Source organism: Maylandia zebra, linkage group LG14 (assembly GCF_041146795.1).
Source record: "Maylandia zebra isolate NMK-2024a linkage group LG14, Mzebra_GT3a, whole genome shotgun sequence".
Taxonomy (NCBI): domain Eukaryota; kingdom Metazoa; phylum Chordata; class Actinopteri; order Cichliformes; family Cichlidae; genus Maylandia; species Maylandia zebra.
The window spans coordinates 7,327,716-7,351,520 of record NC_135180.1 but is presented as its reverse complement, the minus strand read 5'-3'; the positions used below and the strand labels follow the sequence as shown (position 1 = coordinate 7,351,520).

The window sequence follows — 23,805 nt, the reverse complement described above, 5'->3', positions numbered from 1 at the left end:
TACAGATTAGAACATGCCATTTAGGTTTGTTCATTAACAGAAGAGTGTGATGCACTGGATTACTGGAAGCAGAAGAAATATAATCAAAACTGTAATCAAAACACTGTAATCAAAACTAAGCTGAGGTCAATGTTCAAATTTCTCTCTTCTGCATGTTTCAAAGGAATATTTTAACTAACATTATGGGAAATATGCTTGTTCAGCTGGTATCATCATGCAGCTCAATTGCTTATATTAAAAGAGAAACTGACCCGTCTCCGGGGATTAAGATGGGAGTGAGAGGAAACAGAAAAGGGAGGGAGTTTAGTATGAGTAGAGGAACAATGTGGGAGAAAAGGAGTCAGGGTGAGATGGATGGAGGTTAAAGGGGTTTAGTTGTGACAGTCTCAGTCGATCTTATGAAAATGTTGGCTTTCCTTTGTGGATTAAGTAACACGGCTATGTAAATCTCCCCCTCATTCATGGCTTGAATGTACAACATGTTCACTAAAATGGAAATTTCCCCAAAATTTGGTTGTTACTTGAGTTGAGATGAATATGTTTTCAGTAGGTGAACTCAAAGGAAATGTAGCTCATAAACAGTATATATCTTGAAAATATGACTAATGTATAACTTGCAATAGTTTGTCTTAGTACTGATTCAGCTTGATGAAATAAACGACTGATTAATTTCACTAAAGGGTCATTCTGTCTCAAATCAACCAACCAAATTCGAATTGAATATACAGACTGTAATGATTGCTGTTAATTTCAGTTTTTTTTTAGCAAATACCTTTTCAAATAATTATTTTTTCCAAACACCATTGACCCACTTTCATGCAGTTTGCCTTGCACATTGAAATCTGTGGCAATGTTTGAACAATACAAAAAATAAAAAATATATGCATATATATCTTAAAAAGTGTTTTATATATAAAGGTAAAGTTTTTACGCAAATTGGGAAAGGTGAAGCAGGAAGCCTTCTAGAAATTGTCTGACTGGAGATGGGATGACCCTAAGACCTTCATGTCCGCGGTAGTCTCAAACATTTAATAGCCCACATCAAATCGGGGGTTTTGAAGTCTGCGTGTGTTTTTAGTGAAGAAGACACCTACATCGGCTACCTGCCTCTTGCCCATGTACTGGAGCTCAGTGCAGAGCTCGTATGTGTGTCTCATGGCTGTAGGATTGGCTATTCATCGCCTCAGACTCTTGCTGACCAGGTAAAACCTCTCATCTGTATCATCTGAAGTGCATTCTGGTTTTAGGGTTGACTTTCATGTATCTTATATTCAATATATTGTGGTGAAAAAGAAAGTACACCCTTTGTTTGTTCTATGATTTTATATATCAGGACATCTTTACCATGTTCTGAAACTATTTAAACACCACATCAGATGAATAAGAACACACGACATATTACACTGTCTCATTATTCATTCAACAAAAAAAACTAAGCCAACATGTAGAAGCATTGTGTGAAAAACTAAGGATACATCATGATTCAGCAGCTTGTAGAACCTCGTTTAGAAACAGTAACATCCTGTATGACTTTATCAGTCTCTCACATCATTGTGGAGGAATTTCGGCCCACTCTTCTTTACAGTCGTGCTTCAGTTCATTGAGGTTTGTGATACCTTTATGCGCCGGTCTCTTAGCCATAGCATTTCAGTCAGGCTGAGGTCTGGACTTTGACTAGACCAATGCAGCACCTTGATTTCTTTCTCTTTTCAGCCATTTTTTGTAGATTTGCTGCTGAAATTAGGATCATTATCCTTTTGCATGATCCAATTTCAGCCACGCTTTAATTGTAGAACAGATGGCCTCACACAGGGCTGTAGAATACTTTGGTATCCAAGGAGTGCCCAGGTCATGTGGCTTAAAAACAAGCCCAAATCATGAAGCCTTATACAGTTGGTATAAAGTTAATATAAGGTGATTGTGCTGTGTATGGCCAGACATCTCCACTTTGGTCTCATCTGTCCAAAGGACATTGTTGCGGAAGTAGTTGCGAGGCTTTCTCCTGACAACCCTTCCAAATAAAAAATACTTCTCTTTCTAATTATACTGACCTGAAGTTTAAGGGTTAAAGGCCTGTAGAGTCTGAGATTTAGCTCTTGGGTTTTTTGCAGTTTCTCTGAGGATTGCTCTGTCTGACCTTGGGGTGAATTTGCTGGGACGTCCACTCCTGGGAAGATGGACAGCTGTCTTGAATGTTTTCCACTTGTGAATAATCTTTCTCGCTGCAGAATGATGGACTTCAAATAGTTTGGAGATGACCTGATAACCCTTCTCAGACTGATGAGCACCAACAATTACTCTTCTAAGATCATTTCTGATGTCTTTCCTCCACTGCATCTGTCAACACTCATACTCGAGACCAGCAAACTACCAAAACTTCTGGTTTTATAGAGGTGCTCACACTTGCAGATGATCAGTTCTAAGCATGTGTTTGATTTGCAGGACATGCTTGCTATTTACCCTCTGAATTCCTGTGGAAACAGCAGGGGCATACTTTTTGTTAAATAAATAATGAACCAATATAACATATTCATCTGAGGTTGTATTTAAATAATTTTAGATCCCGCTAAGCATCAGATTATTTTTCTGTTATGTACTGATACAAAAACAACCTTAAAGTGGACAGAGGGGATACTTTTACTTTTTCATGACAGTATATAGCTGGATCTAGTAGATTTTTAGACATCATTTCAGTCCGAATATGTGCAAAACAAACCCCAAAAATGAGGTAACAGCTAATTACAAATGTAATAATTTAAATTATCAATTGATGTTTCTTTCTCCCACCCTAAGTCCACAAAGATCAAGAAAGGAAGCAAAGGAGACACCAGTATGCTCCAGCCCACTCTGATGGCAGCGGTCCCGGTATGGCTTAATGCACTGTCCAGCATAGTGTTAGAGAACCATTACCATTAACAATAACAGTATCACTCACTGACTCACTCGACTTGAGTCTGTATGTCAAACAATGCTGCTGGCTTGCGTTTGAGGCCTGTGCACAAGGTTTACTCATGGAATAGCAGTGATAGAGTCCAGCAGTCTTGGATCTGCTGGATCTTGGTCTGACGTAAATACATCCTACCAATGGTCAATGCTGCATTTAATCACCAGACAATGTTTGATTCCCAGGGGTCTAAGTTGAATATTTGTGGTTACCTAGTGCAGCTTGTCTTTGAAGTAAATTTTACTAATTAATCCATTTCAGCAGTAAGGACTCCGAGATGGGCTTTGCTTAAATTTTTTTTACAGTTTGTTTATTAAAGAACACCCCAAGGTAGTCAGAATATGTCAGAATTTAAGCTGCTCTAATCACGTGGACATTTTTAACATTTTACACAGTTAATGCAAAAAACTTTAATGTGAAATTAGGTCATTTGTAGCTACAAGTTGTTTGTTTCAGTCTTTTCACTTTCCTTTTACAACACTCAACTTTTGGTTTGGTAGAAATGCTGCAGATGGCTGTTTTAAGTGAAAGAGTCCAAAAACCTACCCCCCACCCCCATTTGCTCTAAACCAAAAACCACATTTAGTAGCTACTTGGTAGATGTATGATGTGTATGAAGTGATTATTATTAAAAGGGGGAAAAAATGATAGTATATGATGGACTAAAATTCAGACTGTGGCCTGAAACATGACTTCAAACGAATCCAAGTGTTCACGCTTTTGAAGGTTCTTCTGGTTGTAGTTTTATTGTGCTTTGCTGCAGAGAGATATTCATACAAATACTCAACAAAATTTAGCACTCTGTTCAGTCGTGTTGGAGAAACAGGGTGTCTACAGGTCCAAAAGAAGTCTTAATTATATTATATTTTACTGTTAAAGTGTCTTTTAGTTTGCATTTTCCAGCTTGCAGTATCTTAATTTTCCCCCATTCTACAACCACGTCCTTATTCACAAGTTGTCACAGCGGGTAGCGCCACATGCTTGATTTGGAAGAGTTTTATGCTTGATGCTCATCCTGACACAACTCCAAAAGGATACGTGTCTCTTCCCGGGACATTCTACAAAATTCATATACTGAAATTGTGTTTTGGAGGCTGTAGTATTTTTGGAATACTTTAAAGTCCAATCCATGCTTCAATTCAGAAAGCTATAACAGCTATATCTACAGCCATAGTATGATAAATGTTATTTCTTCAAGTAGTCAATAGAAGTGGACACATACAGTTGTGGTCAGAGGTTTACATCCACTCAACATGGGCATAAAGGTCGTGGTAATTTGGGGGCTTTTAATTATTTCTTCATTGCTCTTTTTCTAGGATGGAAACTTGTACAACATGTTGCCAAATGTCTTCACTCACACATCCAAATCATTGAATTCAGATATTCTAGTCACAGGTAAATAAAATCAAGCACTTCTACATGCAGACTGCTTCTACAAACATTTGTGAAAGAACAGCTCGCTCTCAGGAGCTCAGTCAAGTCCAGCGTGGTACAGTGATAGGATACCACCTGTGTAACAAGTCCAGTTGTGACATTTTCTTGCTACTAAATGTTCCACAGTCAGCTGTAGGTGTTCCCGCTAAACACTGATTGGTGGATGTGTGATCATGTCTATATTGGGTCTGTCGGTCCCAATATAGATAGTATTTTAGTTAATCAACTCATTTGTTTGTAACCAGGTTAAAACTGTCATTTATTGAAATGTGTTGAAATATTAAATATGTTGAAATCTATGTAAAATAGTAATGGTTAGAGTATTTAGAAAATGTTTAAATTCCTTTTGCTCTTAAACTTATGAAACAGTGTGTTTTATAAGTTTAAAAGAGCATTTGCATTAAGTATCAAGTATCCTGTTTCATTGTGAATGCCTGGTGTTACAAAACAGCCCCTTCAGTGGGCCAAAATTGGAGGTCCAAAAATGACTTATAAAAGATGTCACTCCAACATCACTTTGTGCAGTGGGTTAATAACAAAGTGGAAGCAACTGGTATCAAGAATCACTCAGCCATGAAGTGGTAGGCCAAGTAAAATCACAGAGCGATGTTAGCAACAAACCTTCAAACTTCATGTGGTTTCCTAATTACCTCAAGAACGGTGTGTAGAGAGCTTCATGGAATGGGTTTTAATGTCTGAGCTGCTGCCTGCAAGTCTTATATCACCAATTACAATGCAAAGCGTTGGATGCAGTGGTGTAAAGCACGCCACCACTGTTGTCTGGAGTGATGAATTACGCCTCTCGGTCTCTCAATCCAATGAACGAGTCTGGTTTTGGTGGTTGCCAGGAGAACGGTAAAGTGTACAAGTTTGGTGGAAGGGCGATTATGGTGTGGGGTTGTTTTTCAGAAGTTGAGCTTCTCACTGAAAACCCTTTACCCCTCCACATATCTCTTATCATTGTGGCCACATAGCCAAGTCTTTATCTTGTCTCACCATAAAACGTCTCTCCAGAAGGCATCTAATCAGAATCAGAACTTTATTAATCCCAGACGGAAATGCGTGAGTGAAAGAGTGTTGTGAAATAAATTAATTTTATGCTGGCAAAGAGAAACTGCCTGTTACAATCATACATGGACAGCAATCTATGCAATCTTTTGATTCCGTGTAGAGAATTTGAGAAAAACCAAGAGAAATTCAAACTTATGCAGCCAATTCCTTTTTTCTTTTCTTTGCCTCATTAAAGATGTCTGGAAAAAGAACAGAAAAAAAAGAAAGCATTAAAAGCTCCAAATTAATACGACATTCCATAATGAGCAAATCTGTGTACATTGTGGCCTCAAAGTTCTTATCCTTTTTTTAAAAACTTTACCAGTTTGATGCCCAAGTTCACACTGTATTTACATGTAAATTGTTTTAACTGTATTATTAGGATGAAAAGTTACATTTGCTAACCTACCAGTTGTTCAAAAGTCAACAGACTGCAGACACATTGATAAAGTGATAGTCTCGGTACTTTTCCTCCATTCAGGATTTTGTTTTCCCATATCTTGTTGTTTGACTGTGACCATTGCCAATACTGAAGACGCCTGAAAATGAATGTCATCTAACAAGCCAGTTGTATTCAATACAGGATGCACTCTTCTCTCCCTCTCACTCACATGGAGACCCCCCCCCCCCCCCCCCCACCCCCCCCACCCCCATCTCCCAGTGGTCGTAGTGTAAAGGCCAGAGGGCCCCAGTTTCTGGAACCATTCACAGCTGTAAACAGAACGTGAGAAAGCCCCATGTGGTTATCCCCACGACACGCACACACATACAAATTGTTTGCTGTGATATGACAGCAGGCGGCTGCATGGATCCTGTGTCGACTTCCTCTCTCACTGCTTCATGCACACACGTACACACACATGCACAAATCCAACAGGACCAGCTGGTTTTTATTGTTTTTTTGGTGGGAGGGGGGTTTGTTTGTGCCCTTTCCCCATTTCACCATGTCCAGCCTTTTGTCGACACTGATGTAGATGATGAAGTGCTCTTGATCTGTGGGTTTCTGTTCTCTGCACCACAGTCCCTTTGGTAATACAAATTGATACCACTTCCCATGATTGACATTGCTCTTCCTTGTACCGTCATGTTCCTAGTACCACTTCAGCCCATTTTTAGCAAAGAAGATATTTGTTGTGAATGTTGGGCTAAGGCATTTTGGGCATTGGAAAGAAGATAGTTTGAGCTGATATGACTGACAGTGGCTTAGTTACCCAGTATTAACAGAGAAACATGTGCATTCACTAGGACCTCCAAGTTTCTGGCCACCAGGCAGATTGAAATGTGATACTTCCTTTTTTTTAGTCTGTTCTTGGACTCCTGTGGAAAAATATCTGCATCCTCTGCTGCTTAATGTTCACCAGCTCATTTCTAAGTCTGTCTGTTGTTTGGTGCTCAGAAAGTACTTCAGCTGAAACTTAGTGTTAATCAGAATAGAGATGAATACAGATGCTCATTCTGGTGATAATTCTCCTGTAATGTATCAGTGAAAGCTGTTTCAAGGAAGTCCTAAATGTTTTGCTTTGTCGCTTATCTGGCATATTGTTATACTTTAAACAAAGGAGCTCAGAAGGAGCTGCTTTAGCTCACCTGGTTGAGCTGCTGCCACTGCAGGGGCCTGGGTTTGAGTCTGCTCCAATCCTGTGTGTTGTCCCCCTACCTTCCTATCCAACAAAGGCTAAATGTCAAAAAATAAATATAAAAAAAACAATCTAATGTTTAGGGCCACAGTTAGTAGTGGGTTTACCACATGGTTTTGTTTATTCCAAAGAGAGATTCCTTCTTCTGGTTTGCTTTTGTTTTGTTTGTTTTTTTAGTTTTGTAGGTCACATAGAAATTAGAAACACATTAGATATCCATTGGGGAGCCTTATCAGAATCAGAATCAGAATCAGAATACTTTATTGATCCCTGGGGGAAATTATTTTTGTTACAGTGCTCCATTTTAAACCAACATTAAGACAAGACAGACAATACGCTAACTAAGAATAGTACAATATATACATATATATACATACATACATACATAAGTCACTTATAAATAAATATTTGGAAAAGAAACATGTGTAGCTGTAGCAGCAAACAGTGTGTTATAGTTATGAAACCAGAATTGAAGAGCACACGTGCATGTGTGCTTGTGTTGATCTTTTCTTTTGTTTTATAAAGTTTCTTAAATATGAGATTTGGGGGTTTTGAACACATTAGTGTTTAGTCTTTTTTAAAAACCTCCAAAGCAGGGACCATATGTCTAAGCCCACCCAACATGAAGGTTAACTCCTATTGTCGTCCTGTGACAGGGATATTGCTATCAGTGTATATGTTGGTTTAGATGTCAAACATTTCTGCACATTGATGCTGAAAAAACATGCTTAGGGTAACATTAGAACCGGTGTCATCGCATAGTCTGTCCAGCAGAGTGTGCTCCAACTTACAATGGCTGGATTCTTTTCCGTGCTTTCAAAAAAACTTTAATAAACTCTCATTGATTTATTTACCAAATGTTTCTAAGAAAAAAAATATTGGCTTAGATATTTATATTGCGATCTTTTTGCACCATATAAACTTGCACTGGTCTCTAAAATCCAGCATTGCTCAAGTTCTGCTTCGTGCCAGAGTTCAGATACATACTACTCTTCATTGCTCTGACTCCAGTATAATCACCTTTAATAATCACCACAGCTGTAAGTTCACTTATAGATTAACTATAAAAATTACATTTCTTAACCATCATTTTAGTCTTTTCTCTGTATCTGTATCAGTCTTAACTGTTGCTCTTATTGTTACCTTTTACATAATAATGCTCTTTTTCTTTTCACCCTGTCCCGCCTCCTGACTTCAGGAGATCATGGACCGTATCTATAAGAACGTGATGACAAAGGTCGAGGAGATGAACTGTGTTCAGCGAACACTCTTCATTCTGGCATACAACTACAAACTGGAGCAGCTCGCCAAAGGATACAGCACACCACTGTGTGACAGGTATGGAGACTTATATCACCAATTACTGTTGCATTTGCAGCTTGGACTCTCAAGGAATATTTAAAAGTCATAATTTCTTCATGTATTTCCTCCTTTGTTCATCCAGACTGGTGTTCAGGAAAGTCCGCTCTCTGCTAGGAGGACGGACACGGGTGTTGCTTTCAGGTGGAGCGCCACTCTCAGCAGCCACGCAGCGTTTCATGAATGTGTGTTTCTGCTGCCCAGTGGGTCAAGGATACGGCCTGACGGAGACCTGTGGAGCTGGAACCATTAGCGAGTGTGAGCATGAATGGAAATCTTACAGTAGGCATGCCTACTGTAAGATTTGTAATGTGTGAAATTATTTTAGTTTGAAATGTGTAAAATTTCAAACCACTCACAAATTAGAAAAACGAAAACATTTTATGTCATTAATTTTTACCCCTCAGCCCTAAAAGGCTGATGATGTATTGTCATCACCCCACCTAGTGAGCGGATGGGATGGACACCCAAGTTGATGAATATGAAAATTGATCAATCGAGAGTGAGCGGATGTAATTTTTCTAGCTTATACCAAAGGCGCATCTGTTAAAAATCTCAGATGAGTTCAAATCTCTGTGACCTCAACCCATGTCAAGGTCAGAGGTCAAGTTTTCTGAAAATAACCAAGGACTTTAATATTCATACCACAGGTGTAGCTACTCAGAGTCTGAGTGTTAGCACTGCCGGTCATCAGTATTTTTAATATGAGCTGAACACATTCAGTGTAAAATTCCTGTATCCTATTTGGCAACAATCAGTCAGATCACAGTTCCCATCTGTCTTGTGCAAATGAAAAAAATACACTCACTTGTGAGTTTATTAGCTTCAACCAGTTTAACTAATTCAGTCCAGTACAGTCCTGTTTTTTTTAACTGTTTTACACATGCTTTGATTCAGCTGTATGATCACCAAGTGTATTGGTATCATTGTGACACACTCACAGTTGTGCCTATTATTCTGCTGACCCTATTTTTATAAACGAGGCTAGACTAAACAAGGGAAATGCCTCACTACAATGGTAGTAGACTGTAGTAGCTACTGCTAGGTGTACCTAAAAATCTCAGCATAGCTAAAGCTACAGACCTCCTTTAGTGAACATAGAGGGAGAAATAATTTTAAGGTCACATTTTACTATTGTGCTTTATGGATACCGAAATGGGCAGCGCTACTGCAGGTTACCCTGTAAATCTGCAGGGCATTTAATAAAGTCACAGACAGGACCCCCGCTTCATAAACAGCTGGAAGCGACACTCCAAACCACTGTTACGTTATGCTTAGTCTGTGTGCAGTGGAAGACAGACAAACAGAGGGACAGACACTGTTTATGTACAGTATTACACTTTATTGCTGATTTTATCATGATATGTAAGAATAAAAATGGGATATTGCCAATATTTTAGGCATCCTTAGAATTTCACAAATCACATTTTTTCAGGCAAAATTGCTAGCTTGTTGTGTTTATTTGTTTATTTAACAGGGACATTCCATATTACTGGATATCAATGTGAATATATAAGATGTAAACATGCTGGGCTTTAGTAAAGCTGCTAATTTACATCTATAGAGCCCAGGCACGTAACATAAAAATATACTTACTACCAGTTTTTTCTCAATTTTCCCATATTTTTCCAATCAAATCCTGGCACCCTCCTATTTTGTGGTTTTTCCCCATGAAATTCCCATCAACTTCGACAGCCTGAAAGCAGAGATAAAAACAGGGGGAGAACACAAAGAGGGACAGAGGCCTTATAGCCAGGATGGGAAAATGGATAAGAGGAAAATAATTAGTAGATATACAGTGCGTGGGTTGCAGTAAACAAAAAAAGGGAGTATATTGTCTGTTTTCAGCAGAGTGGTGTGGAAAAATCAACATTAGCAATAAGTCACGCTACACTGAGACCCTATCAAGTTTTTAAAAAAAAAAGGAAAGAGAAAAAGAAATGAATATGAAATTTTATGAGTTTTGTAAAAGAAAACAGAAGAAAGAGTGATAGTCTCCATTCCCTCATAAACATGAAGACCAAGAATGTTTCACATAACTACGGTGCCAATGTCTGTCCCAATAATCAGATATGAATTAATCTATCTGTTCCACTGCCAAAGCATTTGCGAAATGTAAGAAACCCTATCAGCCTTTCCCAGGCAGACCAGACCAACAGACCCATCAAATCCACTGTGGTCATCTGAGTCAGGAAAACACTGAGTTGCGAACACTCCTTAGGGATGGGGTTTCCATGGCGAGGGAGCAAGTCAGGTCGTGTTGCTATGGCAATAAATGTTGTGCCTTGATGCTAGTGTGCTCCCTGATATGTGCGTGTGTCTATGTGTGTTGTCTGTTCTAGTGTGGGATTACAGCACTGGGAGAGTGGGAGGACCACTGGTGTGCTGTGAGATCAAGCTTAAAGACTGGGTGGAGGGTGAGTGAGACTGGGAGAGGCACTACGCACATATACACACACATTTTATGATGGTATAAACACAGTCATTTGCATTGATATTCAAAAAAACATCAGTCTGCATGTTTTGTTTCTTTATGGGTCATCTTTTACACACATACGCACTTGATCCAACACTTTCTTTCACATTTCCCTGCCTGGTGGGACTTTGAGCATTGCTCTGTAACCTTGTAAGGACAGCACTGGTCTCTCCACTTTTTACGTAAGGAATCATAACTCACTTTCATTGCACTCTGTTGAAGTTTTGATACTTATCGAGTTGAGTTTATTCCTTGCAGAGTAAAAATAGAATTTTAAGTAAACATACCATCTGATTTTTGGGGGTTTTTTGTTTCTCAGCAGTGTTATGATGTAGCAGATTCAGTCCAATAAATGTTTTTTCATTTCTAATCTGCTGATGCTTTTAGGTGGGTACCATAGCACTGACAAGCCTTATCCCAGGGGAGAGATTCTCATTGGTGGGCCCAACGTAACGATGGGATACTACAAGAAGGATGCGAAAAACCAAGAGGACTTCTTTGTAGACGAGAACGGCCAGCGTTGGTTCAGTACAGGCGACATTGGAGAGTTTCAGGAAGACGGCTGTCTCAAGATCATTGGTGAGGAGGCATGAGGAGGTGTGTGTGTGGGTGGAGTGTGTAGAACGAGAAGGTCTTATCCTGGTTTTTATCGTCACTAAGTCTGAAGCTCACATTCTCATGCTGTTGCCCATGTTGTGACTCTCATGCTTGGTCTTGTTCCAGACAACCTTTCATCTCCACTTGCCATTTTTTAGTGTGTCAGAAAAGCTTTTAACAAATCACATTTTACTTCGCATCCTAGTATGATTTCACGTTTCTGTTTACTTCAGTGAGCCAGCCCCCTACTTTCCTCTTTTATCAAGATGTTCAGATGCAAGATGTTCATTTTGTTCAGATGCACACAGCTGAGTAGAAAATGCATCCTTCTATCTCACTTCCTCCTTTCTTTTTAAGATATATCCACATATATGCATGGACATACACACTTTTTACAGGCTGCTCCCTTTGCTGTGTTTCCAGATCGTAAGAAAGACTTGGTGAAGCTGCAGGCAGGAGAGTACGTTTCCCTGGGAAAGGTGGAGGCCATGCTGAAGAACTGCCCTCTGATCGATAACATCTGTGCCTATGCCAACAGGTGTGTGAGGAGTGGGGCAGTGAAATATTCATAAGAGTAGTTTACAGATCCACTGAAACCTTTATTATCTCTGTGGATCCTGTTCTTTTAGATCGTCGTATTGGTTTGACTTTTAATTATAAAATAGACCTCTCGCATTAGCTTCTTTCCATAATCTATAATTGTGAACATACCACGGCAGACCTAATGACATTTTCATGCTTTTCAGCATTAACTTTTTATTAACTCGCACGGTTGCTGTTTACACACTGCTTGGCTGAAGCTTTGCAACTCCCAGCTACACACACTAACAACAACAGCATCTTTTCATTAACTCCAGTTGCTGCTATAAACACCCTCAGTCAGCCGCAGCTTTCCAGCTCACAGCCCGACTCACATCATCAAGAACAACCACTCTCAGGACCCTCTGGCACAGATACAGATGAGGACAGAATTATTAGTTCCTCTATGAAAGTTTCTTTTTTTAAAAGAGTATTTCCCAAGTTCCAGTTAGAAGAACAAGGAATTTCTTACGCAGCCTTTCCAAACATCCTGGTTTTATTTTGTGTGCTTACAAGCAAAATTATTTTACAAAAACTACCAAGGTCAAAATTATTGATGCTAATAGTTAATTATGTGTTCTTTATGCTATATAATAGCCTGCAGTCTTTTGTTGTAGTTTTCAGTAAGTCAAACTCGTGTCCTGAACAATCCCAGCCCATTCTTCTTTGGAGAATCTCTCAAGCCCCTCCAGATTCGTACGCCTCTCCCTTCTTTCTCTAAATATAAGCAGCATCTCTGTGGCCAAAGAGCTTTACTTTCACTTCATCTGACCAAAGGACGTGCTTCTAGTATGCAGGTTTCCTTAGCATATTTCAGTTTGTCTTTCTGCAGAAGTTTTTTCTTTTAGCATTAAAAGTTTAAGCACATCATTGCACAGCACTAGTTTGTTCTGTGGTTCAAAAAAGGGTTCAGGGCACTAATAATAATAATAATAACTTTATTGATACTAATTTAATAATAATTGGTCATTTTTGTTTTTTCTTAAATGAGTCTGTTATTGTGTGCAAACAGAAATAATTGACATGTTATAAAGAAAACTGGTATGCTAAGAAATGTTACATTAAAAATGTTTTGCTCTGTTTAAAAAACAACAACAACACTAAATTCTGACAAAAACTTTAAATTTAATTGGTGGGTAATAATTGTGTCCTCATCTGTATGAATGTTACTTTGACATATCGACCCACCTTAACAAACTGAGGCTGTCAAAGCAAACCCTTCATGCCAAAGGCACTCCCCAATGACAGCAGTCCCACCCAGCAGGATGCAATTTGCTCAGGAATGGCTTGAGGGAACACAAAAAATAGCCAAAGTTGTTACCATGTCTCAGTCTTATTCATTAACAGCAGATGTACCAAAAAAAAAATCCATTCTGCTGAAGCTGCAGTCCACAGGACACCCACAGGCCCACATCTGTGGCCTAAAGGCTCTAAATTGGTTGTAAGGTATAAGGGTGAGCATGAATATCTGTGTTAGCTATGTGATGGATGAATAACTAGCAAATGACAAGCAGAAGAAGATGAATGGACCATTTATTAAAGTTTTGGTTGTCTGGTGATCTGCGGTGCAATATTTTTCTGATTAAGCTCCATGTATCTGCCCTGCACGAGATAACAAACAGGCAGAGTGAATTAAGCTCAGATAACAACAAATCTGTTTTTCATTATTCGGTAGGAATAAAAACCTTCATTTTGTACCCTAAAAGTGGCAGGCCCTCCTGCTCTGTGTGTTTCCACAGATTCACGAAAACATTTTGTTTTTCTGATTCAGAACCTGGATCTGTTTCTGCAGCCTGAAATATTTATTCAGTTCTGGGTCACAGTGCAGCTGTTTGTCAAGCGATTTGAAGCATGCAATCTGTTCACACTCTCTCAAGCATGTAGTTTTTCCATCTCCTTACAAGGCTAAATATGCCACTCACTGACGAAAAGATTGCAAAGATTGCTCACTCTGGTGCTCCATTACCTTATTCGGCCCAGCGTCCACATCCTGAAGACCAGTTTAAGCTAATAATTGTTCTGTTTTTCTTTCTCTTTGACTCGTCTTCCTGCTCTGCAGTGACGAGACGTACGTGATTGGCTTTGTGGTGCCCAATCAGAAGCACCTGTTGGCTCTGGTTGACCAGTACGGTATCCGAGGGTCATGGGAGGAGCTGTGCAACAGCAAAGCCGTGGAGGAGCTCGTCCTCAGGGTCATTACTGAGGCCGCACTGGCAGGTGAGAAAGTCAGAGAAGGGGTTAAGCTTCATCTCAGAGCTGCAGACACAAGCTAGGTTTTACCAAGTTCATGTTTCTTCTTCCTTTGTAGCCCAGCTAGAACGCTTTGAGATCCCCCGCAAGATCCGGCTGAGCCCAGAACCGTGGACACCTGAGACAGGATTAGTGACTGATGCGTTCAAGCTCAAACGCAAGGAGCTGAAAACACATTACCAGGATGACATAGAGAGAATGTACGGTGGAAAATGACAGCCAGGACCAGCACAGACCTGAGACCAGAACAATACTTAACTCTGAAACACTCCCACACCCCCAACTCCCATCCTTTAGTCTGCAGTGAAAGAGCCACAGCAACATAAATCTGTGCTAAATCTTGTGGTTTCAAGGACCTCACAGAAACACAGATAAACCAGTTTTACAGAGGAAGCAGATTTTACTTGAATTTGTTGCAAAAGACGGGCTGAGAAGGTCTTTGTAAGAAAACATCCCTTGTGCCCTTTTTTTCCATCCAGGTGTGTGACCCTATTCCAGAGGACTTTATTGTTCCAGATGTGAGTTATGAAACAGAGCATGCGTAAGCTGGTGTTGTCTGTTGAACTCTTGTCTGAGTTGCCACAGCAGAAGCTCAGGTCGCTTGTAGCCTCGGTGCCTTTTACTCACCTGTCTCGAATTATGTGTCAAAATCAGTTCATTTTGATCTTCTTCTAAAACTTTAACTTCAAATTTCTAATTTCCTGCAGGTCAGGAGATGGTTAATTTTCTTTTCTTGTCTTTAACTTGTTTAGTGTTCTGTCAGTGGTTTATTTTGCCTCCCTCCCACAGTCAGACTGTGACTCCCACGCTCGTGGGGCGTCTCTCCCATCAGCACACTATGAAACTAAAAGCACAAAGTCATTTGAGTGCAATGAAACAGGTTGGTAATCAAAGATAAATCCTGTTATGTGATCTGATGATTTTTATGTTTCGACAATGATTCTAGTTTCAGAAAATTACCAAATTGTGACTAATAGGTCTTTTAAAACACTGAAGAAAAAGAAACAAAAGTGCATGTTTAGACATTCACTACAGTGATACAGTACACTTTTCAGTGGGTACTCCTTGTATTACAGATGAAATGACTGTGTAATCATTGTAGTATTGATAAATCATAATGCAATATGAAAATAGATTGCATCTGCTCCAGTAAGGCAGTTGATTACAGAGAGGATCTAAATAAAACTTTATCAGTGTGTGTGTGTGTGTGTGTGGGCTGGAGAACAAGCACATTTATGGAAGTCTGACTTTGTCTACCTTGCAGTCATTCTCTTTAAAGTTGTGTCATACGTGTTGTCTTTTGAATGGCCAAGTGTGTAGCTTCACGTACACAACCCTCACAGCCTTTTGCCTTTTTTGTCAATCTTGGCTGATCGGATGTTCCTCCTTATTCACACATTTCCATCACTGAAGCAAATGTGTCGGCTGTGTTTAAACTGAAGTTATATGATCAAAAACCAGGTTTGTAACTCGCTGCACTCCTTTGCTGCAGTGAGAACCTGCCTTGGTGAATGACACAACTGGATGAATGCGCCAGATACACGTGAGCTAATCTGATGATGCGATGGCTCTGTTGTGCAAACACAATATTTCCCTTTATGGAAACAGAAGTGATAGTGTAGGGCTGTTTTAGGTTATTTTCTATTCTACTCTTAGAATAGTTGCCTTGTATAATTTTGGGCAACACCTCTACATGTTTTAATTCACATGTTTTCTGTCCCATTGGCACAGTTGGATAAAATCAAGCACCTAGCCACGCAGTCTGCTTTTACAAGCATCTGTGGGAAAATGGGCCATTCTGAAGAGTTCAGCCGAGATATTCCAGAATCAGCTGTAAGTGGTATTACTACAGAGTGGAAGCATTTAGGCAGGACAGGAACCTAAGCCTTCTGTGGCATTAACATCAGAACAAAAACTGTGAGCTTCATGGTGTGTATGTGGTCCTCTACTTTGCCTATATCGTGTACATCATTTGAATATCTTTGTTAAAGTATTCCCTTAGGCTCCTCAGGGCTCCTCTTTCATTCCCTCAGTTTATATTTTACACAAGAACAGTACCAACATTTAGCGAGAGACTTTGGACCCAGCATTCAAAATCTTAAAAGACTGTGCCTACCTTTTCCCTAAAGTGAAGTGTTTGTTTTTGTGTGTATTTTGCAGCTCAGGGCCACTGGACCTTGAGTAGCCTGCCAAATAATCAACCTGTCAGGTGCAATTTAAAGTGTGTGCTAGAACGGGAACTAGTTGAGGCATCATGTGTCTTCCCACCTTTATTCCAAAATCACGTTAGAGAACTAGACCAAACCTTTTATGTAGGGCTTTGTTGTCTGTTGTTGTCTTTCTATACCGAGGTTGCAAGTGTAAGAATATGTCATTTTTATTATTCCTTCTTTTATTATTATATAACAAAGTCTTCCATGATTGCATTTGGTGAAAAGGGCACACGGGGCAGTGAGCCACACTACCTCCTGCATGTGCTGTACGCCCACCTACATGAATATTTGTGATTCACTGGCTTGCCTGTTTGAACACTGTAACACATCGCCCAGCCTAGTGATGAAAATTATTTATTCATAATTTGCCTTCTCCAATGAAGTAAATAAAGATTTATTTTAGTCTCCTTGTAAGTGCGTTTTATTTCCGCTATGGTCACCAAGTCTGACTAATTAAATTGAAAGTATTAAGCACTATCATTCTTTTGTAATGAGCACATTAGCCTTACTGGGTGTGGGGGTGATGCCTGTGTCACCAGACAACAGAGAAATGATGACATTTATTTTTGCCTGAACGTCAGCTACAGAGTGAAATCAGCCTCCACTGATTCAATAATGCTAATGATTAATTGGAACTAAATTCAATTCAACCATTAATGCTCAGCAGTCATTGGATTTTTGAGGAGTCACTTTGGAGTGTTTGCAAACTGATCCTTGGCTGTGTCTGGTGAAATCTCCTTTGGATGCCACGTTTTTAAAACAAATGAAGGCGCCCTTGAAATTAAATGACACAAACAGTCAGCAGGTCAGTCACATCACATGGAAGATAAAACTGCAAGGGGACCTTCATGATCTTTAACATCTATGTTAGCTTTGCTTTCTGGAGGGTCAGGCCTTTTATCTGAGCCCTATTTATTTTTGTTACTTTGAACATAGTAATTTTAATAGAATTTTACAGAAAGGGAGTTAAGCAGAATGAACTCTACTGTGCGAAAGAGTCTCCCTCCATTTCTTCATGTTTTGCCAGATGTGCTTAGAATTTATTAAAAAAAAAAAAAAAGGTCTTGAGCAAAAGTTCTCCAGCTTTCTGAGGGCCTTTCAACTTTTTTCGTTGGACATTGGCTGCTTTTCAATCATTTTCAGTTCAGTCCTTGTACCTTGCACCAATAAGGTAATTTCCAGAGCTGTTAGCTAAAAAAAAATCTGACACATTGCTACATGGTGTGCAGTGTGTCCTGAAAAAGTTTGAGAAAACCGTTAAAGTGAGGACAAATGAAGTGACAGGTCTAAAAAAAGATGTTAAAAGTATCTGAAAGTTATGTTATCAATAGAAAAAATCCATCAAGTATCTGACAATGGGCCTGAGAGCACCTGCCTCTTTAGTGTGATAAATCTGCGCTGAAATCTTTTTAGAAATGATGTCAGTGGAAGAGTGACTCAGTGACTGGCAACGGCTTCAGCATGGGAATGATCCCAAACTGCCAATGCAATAAAAGCATACCAAAGCCCAGAGTGGAACACTATCAGCCGGTACAGCCCTCCTCAGAGCCCGGACCTCAGCATCACTGAACCAGTGTGGGATCCTCTTGGGATCAAGATGTCTGTCAAGAAGCCTTGACACTATTCCTGCTGATTACTCAAATAAATTACAGAAAGCTGAAGTTAGTTCAGGCTGTGTTGAAGAACTAAGGTGTTTTTCAACTGTACCGTTGTTCTGTGTTTTACCAGCAGTTGTTATGAAATGGCTAAAATATCTGTAAAACTCAAAACTAGTCTTTGCTCCATGCCATAATCATGGTTATTTCTCGTATAAAGTTGCCCATTTGAACATCACGTTCTGTGCAGATTAACGTGCTTTTAGAGCTGGCCTCAAGTGACCACTTGAAAAACTGCAATTTTTGGCATTTTATCAAAACCTTTAATTTTCAACCCCAGCTTTTAAATATCTTGGGAATCTCACATGAATCTGCAGCGCTTCTCTGCCTTATAACAACTCATAATAACCTAATGCTCTTGGCTCTCTTTCATACATGATACATAAAGTAGAGCTATTTCCTTTAAGTGGCTGGTGGAGACCAAAGAAGAGACCAAAGAGCCAGTCAGTATTAGAGTTACACTATCAAAATGATCAGATACAAAACTCCAAACTAACAGCTCTATTGCTGCATACTGCAATAACTGCTGAAGGTGTAAAAATAGTGCTTTGCTAATACACTGATATTTTATACTTATAGTCTTCTTCTGCTACATAAAAACTGTTACTGCACTTGAGTATTAACTTTTTATTTATTTATTTACATATATGTTTAAGGTTACTCCTGGATTTTGAAGAGAACATTTGATATCTAAAACAACAGACAGAAAATGTGTTGGTCTTCTGAAGTGCATTTACATTTCAACCCTCTATCATCGGCTAAAATGGTTTTCCTTCTCAGCCTCTCTGATTATCTCATTTTAAACCAGGTCCAACAGGTGGAAATTATGCTAGAACAACAACAGAAGAACAGAACAAAGTCTGCAGCAGAACTTCCATGAGTTCCATGAGGTGAACCACTAGATTGAAATCAGTTAGTGGCTCCTTTAACAGCTAGGACACTAAAATACTTCTGATTGTAAGACTGTCATGCTAACAGCACTGATAAACTTTTATTTGGGATGGATTTTTTGATTATTTTATTGTTACACTGATACTTCTGCTGGAGATTCAAAAGACCACCGTCAGACTAGAGTTCTCAGAATATTTGTCAGCACAGATGTGTTGGAAATGAAGTCCCTACATTATTCAAACACATCTTTAAAATTTTATCCATAGACCTCAGGCTCATTTGCAAGGAAATGGAAAACAGTTTTTGCCTCGGAATGGTCCAGAAGATTGATGGAAAAATAGAGTGGTCCGATAAGATATAGACTCTAATAGACTTTGACAGCAGAGAGTGTGAGCAGTGACTCCAGGATTAATTCACTTTTCATCAGCTGCTTCTAAACAGTTGCAGTCTATAAGTATTTTTCCATTACGCCCTCCCAGGGGCCACTTTCTCCTGGACTCTGGAGATGTGATGTAATTCTTCATAAGATCTAAAGTACTCATGAGCATGTGGTAGTTTCATAAGAATCCTCCAGAGGTGTGAAGAATATTCAGAGATGTACTTTACTTCATTTTTTTTAAACACAAGATTCTCCCTCAAGGGTTCCATATACAGAGGGCTCATCTTACAATCAGTCCCCGTCATGTGACTCACGATGACGCTCCAGGGAAAGGGTATAAATAACTTCTAACTTTTAGTAGTTCTGCCAAACTCCAGAAGAGCTGCAAGAAGACACAAGTGGTAAAAAGGTCCACATGAGACACCGCTCTTCAGTTTGGTGAGTTTACAAATCCTGACACTTTTCTTAATGTTTAGTTTGAGACTAAATCTGTTTTTGACTGCTGGTAACTTTTGCTCAACTTTAGGGAAATGCACAAAAACCTTAATTAAAATATAGTAAATGAGCAAAATGTTGAAAGCAAACAAACAAAAAACCCTTAAAACTATATTTTTAAGCAATCAGTGCATGAATAGAAGAGGGTAGCAATTAGCGTTTTCTAAATCGCCTATAGCTGTGATTGATTATCAGTCTCTCAGTGTTGGCCCCGGTTCAGACTGGCGACCTGTATCGGTACCTCGCCTCTTGCCCCAGGACACTGGAGTTAAAAAAAAATAAAAGAGAGAAAAGGATAGAATTTTTTTTAACAGTTACATATGTTAAAGATGGAGATAAACTCGTGAAAGATATTTTAATTGTAAAATTTTAAAAACTATTTATGGGGGGGGGGGGGGGGGCACTCTTTAGAAACTTTGTCTTGTGCGTAAAACACGCGCGTATGGCGTGCGTCAAGTGTACAGAAAGTCTTATATTTATGGATGGAAATCTTTTTTTTTTTTAGGTCCCCTATACAAAAGTTGCACTTAAAAATGGAGCACTCGGAAAACTCCACAGCTTCACCAAAACGCCTCGTCCTGCACGCGCAGAGCACCGGAGAAGACAAAAGCGACGGGAACGCGTACCTCTACATACTGATAGTCATGTCTTTCTACGGAGTCTTCGTCTGTGCTATAATGCTAGGCTACTTCCGCTCCAAGAGGAGGGAGAAAAGAAGGGTGAACATATTCACGCGCCTGGTGCACGAGGAGGAACAGCGGGAGTGGGGTGCACTGCCAAAGAAGCACAGCCTGAGCTGCCCCGCTGCGGCCTCGGGACTGCGCTCGATGCAGGTGTCCCTGCCTTTCTACAACAACCACGGCGGCCACTTTGGGAATCTTCATTATGAAAGCGCGCTGGCGTGCGTGCTGTGCACGGAGCAGAGCAGCATCAGTTCCCTGTGCTCCTCCGCGGACACGCGCCTCACCATAGAAGAGGAGTCCGACAGCGGCACGGCGGAGGGACCGGCGGAGGGACCGGAGGAGAGCGCGAAGCCAGGAACCGAGAACAGCGGGGATGATTCAGGCTGAACCTCCCCCATTCCAAAAGAGAAGAAACATCACCATGAGAGAAGATCAGGATGTCCTCTGACGTCTTACTATCAGAGGAGCCTTAAACAGCCCAACATCAACTACCCAAGCCACCATTATTCATGATATGAGTAAGGGACTGGGAACTGTCAAAGAAGTCTGAGTGTGAAATGTTTTAGATTTTGCTCTCAGACCACTTAGAGGGTGTCACGGCTATGAGTGAGTGCCCAGCGGCAGCATGAACCCACACACAGACACCACATTAGGCCACATATTTAAATGTATATCTGCTTTTATTTAAAACTACAAGCTGAGATTCAGATGTCATTTTACATGTTATATGTTGGAAGAACTTCCAAGTGGTGAATTCTGTTCATGTCAAACTCAGATATCCTCAATACAAGTAAATCAGAGTATTTGCTCATATATTCTATGATTTTACTGTATATTCATGATTTTTTTTTCTTCACTTTGTGGTGACGCCTCCCTGCTGGAGCTCCCCACCCTCTCTTCTGACGCCACACTGAGCTCCACTGCACTGGTTTGGGCTGATGACTCACCCTGCTGCAGGGGGATGAGTGGAAGACACATGACTTTTCTTGTGGGGAAAATATTTTGTCTGAAACTGAACCTGGCTTCTTTCTGGCCCACCCAACCCTAAGTTGGGGGGGGGGGGGGGGGGGGGGGGGGGGGGTTGTTTTGTTTTTTAAGTATACCTGGAACCCACTTGAAAAATAGTGAAAGCTCTGATGTAATTGTAGCTTTGTACACAATCTTTGAGTTAGGTTTACTTGATGACACCACTGCACTGTACATATGGTTTGCATTTGTCACACTGTAAGGCTTAATTTAAAATTGAATCTTTGTAGTGGTACAGAAAGAATAAATGCTTTTGAACCCAACACAAGCTTCAGGTCTTTTTTTCTTGCACTGTAATGATTCACCAATGGAGGGCAGTGTTGTAGTTGTTGCTCCTAACAAATAAGGATGATGGAGATGAAATGAGGAGAAATACTCACTATTTTTAGAAAGCCTTGATTAATATTAGAATAATGCAAAATAGGGCTGATAATAAGTGTATTGTTGCCTCTGAAGCTCATCTCCTTTGCACATATCCTTAGTTAAACCTCCACAGTTCTGAAAAAAACACAGCAGGGGTTATCACAGTAAACACAATTCTGCTTCTTAGTTTAAACACAGACCATGCCCAAACCTTTACCGTCAGCTAACTAACAAGCCTTAATCCATTTGTTTCCTTATTTATTGTTAATATTTTTTTATTGTTGTGGGGGTTTAAGGTCATAGCAGACCACCTGAGGGATCGCAGACAGCATCTGTAGACCCATCAGCCTCCATTATCGTGTGGTGATTTGACACGGAGCACTAGCAGACAGCAGCAATGATTCACCAAGGTTTTCCTCTGAAGGGGAAAAGATGTCAAGTTTTTAGTTTGCTCTTATGTGAGTGTGTGTGTGTCTTTTTTTCCTCCACCACATCATCAACCCTGTCCACCAGCATAACACACACACACAAACATGGGCTATCAGCAGCGCTGCAGGCTCACAGCTGCAATGACAACTCATCACACCAACATTAGCACCAACAAAGGCCACGGGGAATACAAGTAAAGACTTTATGACGTATATGTATTGACACTGTATCAGCCCTGATAGGCCCACAAGGTGTCTGGCAAGGGTCTGGGTTTGTCTTCTTTGTTTATCTGGCATGCTCAATTTAACACCATTGTAAATACATTTCAGTGAACTGAAAGGCAGGAAGTCAGCTACACTAAATATTTGGTTTTATGGATTTATGAGTTTTTATGGTTTTCAGCCTCATCCCGGGAGATTAGACATTTAGTTCTTATCAAGAGAAGTACCCACTCCCCTGAAAGTTCTCATGTGAATCAAAGCAGACCCAATGCAAATGTCAGTGTGATCCAAGTTTATTACCAACATAAAAACTGAAACACTTGACTTCATAAGTATTCAGCACCACCAACACTGTTTAGTGAATGCTTATGCTTGGGACCTAAACATGATATTTAGACTACTGGCACAGAGCCTTGAGCTTTTGCTTTGACCTTCTTTTATAAAATCCCAACCAGTGAAGCACTCACAGAGTATCCAGTCTCAGCCTCAGAGGTCAGGAATTGTTTCAGATTTATGCTTTGGTAGTGTGGCTTTCTTTTGTTTTCTTTGTTTTAAATTATTTTTGTCTAGCACAGTAATTGGTATTTAGCCATAGCATCAGCACAAATAAAGCCCATATGGATGATTAACACTTTCAATGTCTCCTCAACATTGAACAGCTTGATTCTCATGAGAAATTTATGCTTGCTTGAGGATGTAGATATGCTTATAGCTACCTGTATTATTTACTTTATGCTAAACATACAATAACAAACATCAGGGTTTTTTTGTTTTTGGGGTTTTTAGTTTTTTTGCATTTTCACTATGTCCAAGTTAGCATGCTGACTTAGCTCAGTATGCTAACTTGGCTCAGCTCAGTTGTTAGTCTCATATTAGCATGATATTTTAGCATTTATCTCAAAGCACCACTGTGGCTTACCTCAGCAGCTAGCTTGGCTGTGTACAGTGTACTCTTTCTATCTTTTATTCACAATTTAACTGTACTTAAAGTAAGACTCTGACCCATAGCACACCTAAATTCACTTGTGCTGTCATATGGCTTCAAAAGTCTAGGCAGGCTTATTATTTAAATGACTTGACTTTAGGGTAACTCACCTGGAAAGTGGAACCTTTGGTGCATTGGA

General features: G+C 39.9%; 2 protein-coding genes across 2 annotated transcripts in view; both read left to right on the top strand.

Moving 5' to 3' along the window:
* The window catches only part of acsl3a (acyl-CoA synthetase long chain family member 3a), a 48,230-nt gene extending 31,281 nt beyond the window's left edge, over positions 1–16,949 (top strand). Inside the window, exons 7-15 of the mRNA XM_004562821.6 lie at positions 1,079–1,202; positions 2,794–2,865; positions 8,264–8,403; positions 8,510–8,682; positions 10,767–10,841; positions 11,288–11,479; positions 11,921–12,035; positions 14,136–14,293; positions 14,385–16,949. Of these exons, the coding sequence (XP_004562878.1) occupies positions 1,079–1,202; positions 2,794–2,865; positions 8,264–8,403; positions 8,510–8,682; positions 10,767–10,841; positions 11,288–11,479; positions 11,921–12,035; positions 14,136–14,293; positions 14,385–14,542 (1,207 nt within the window). The 3' untranslated portion in view covers positions 14,543–16,949. The remainder of the gene's footprint in view (positions 1–1,078; positions 1,203–2,793; positions 2,866–8,263; positions 8,404–8,509; positions 8,683–10,766; positions 10,842–11,287; positions 11,480–11,920; positions 12,036–14,135; positions 14,294–14,384) is intronic.
* Positions 16,950–19,814: 2,865 nt separating this feature from the next.
* On the top strand, positions 19,815–21,936 carry kcne4 (potassium voltage-gated channel, Isk-related family, member 4). Its single transcript, XM_012922309.3, has 2 exons — positions 19,815–19,902; positions 20,465–21,936. Exons 1-2 carry the CDS (start codon positions 19,880–19,882, stop codon positions 21,027–21,029), a joined length of 588 nt encoding a protein of 195 aa, XP_012777763.2. The 5' UTR covers positions 19,815–19,879; the 3' UTR covers positions 21,030–21,936.
* Positions 21,937–23,805: the final 1,869 nt, after the last annotated feature.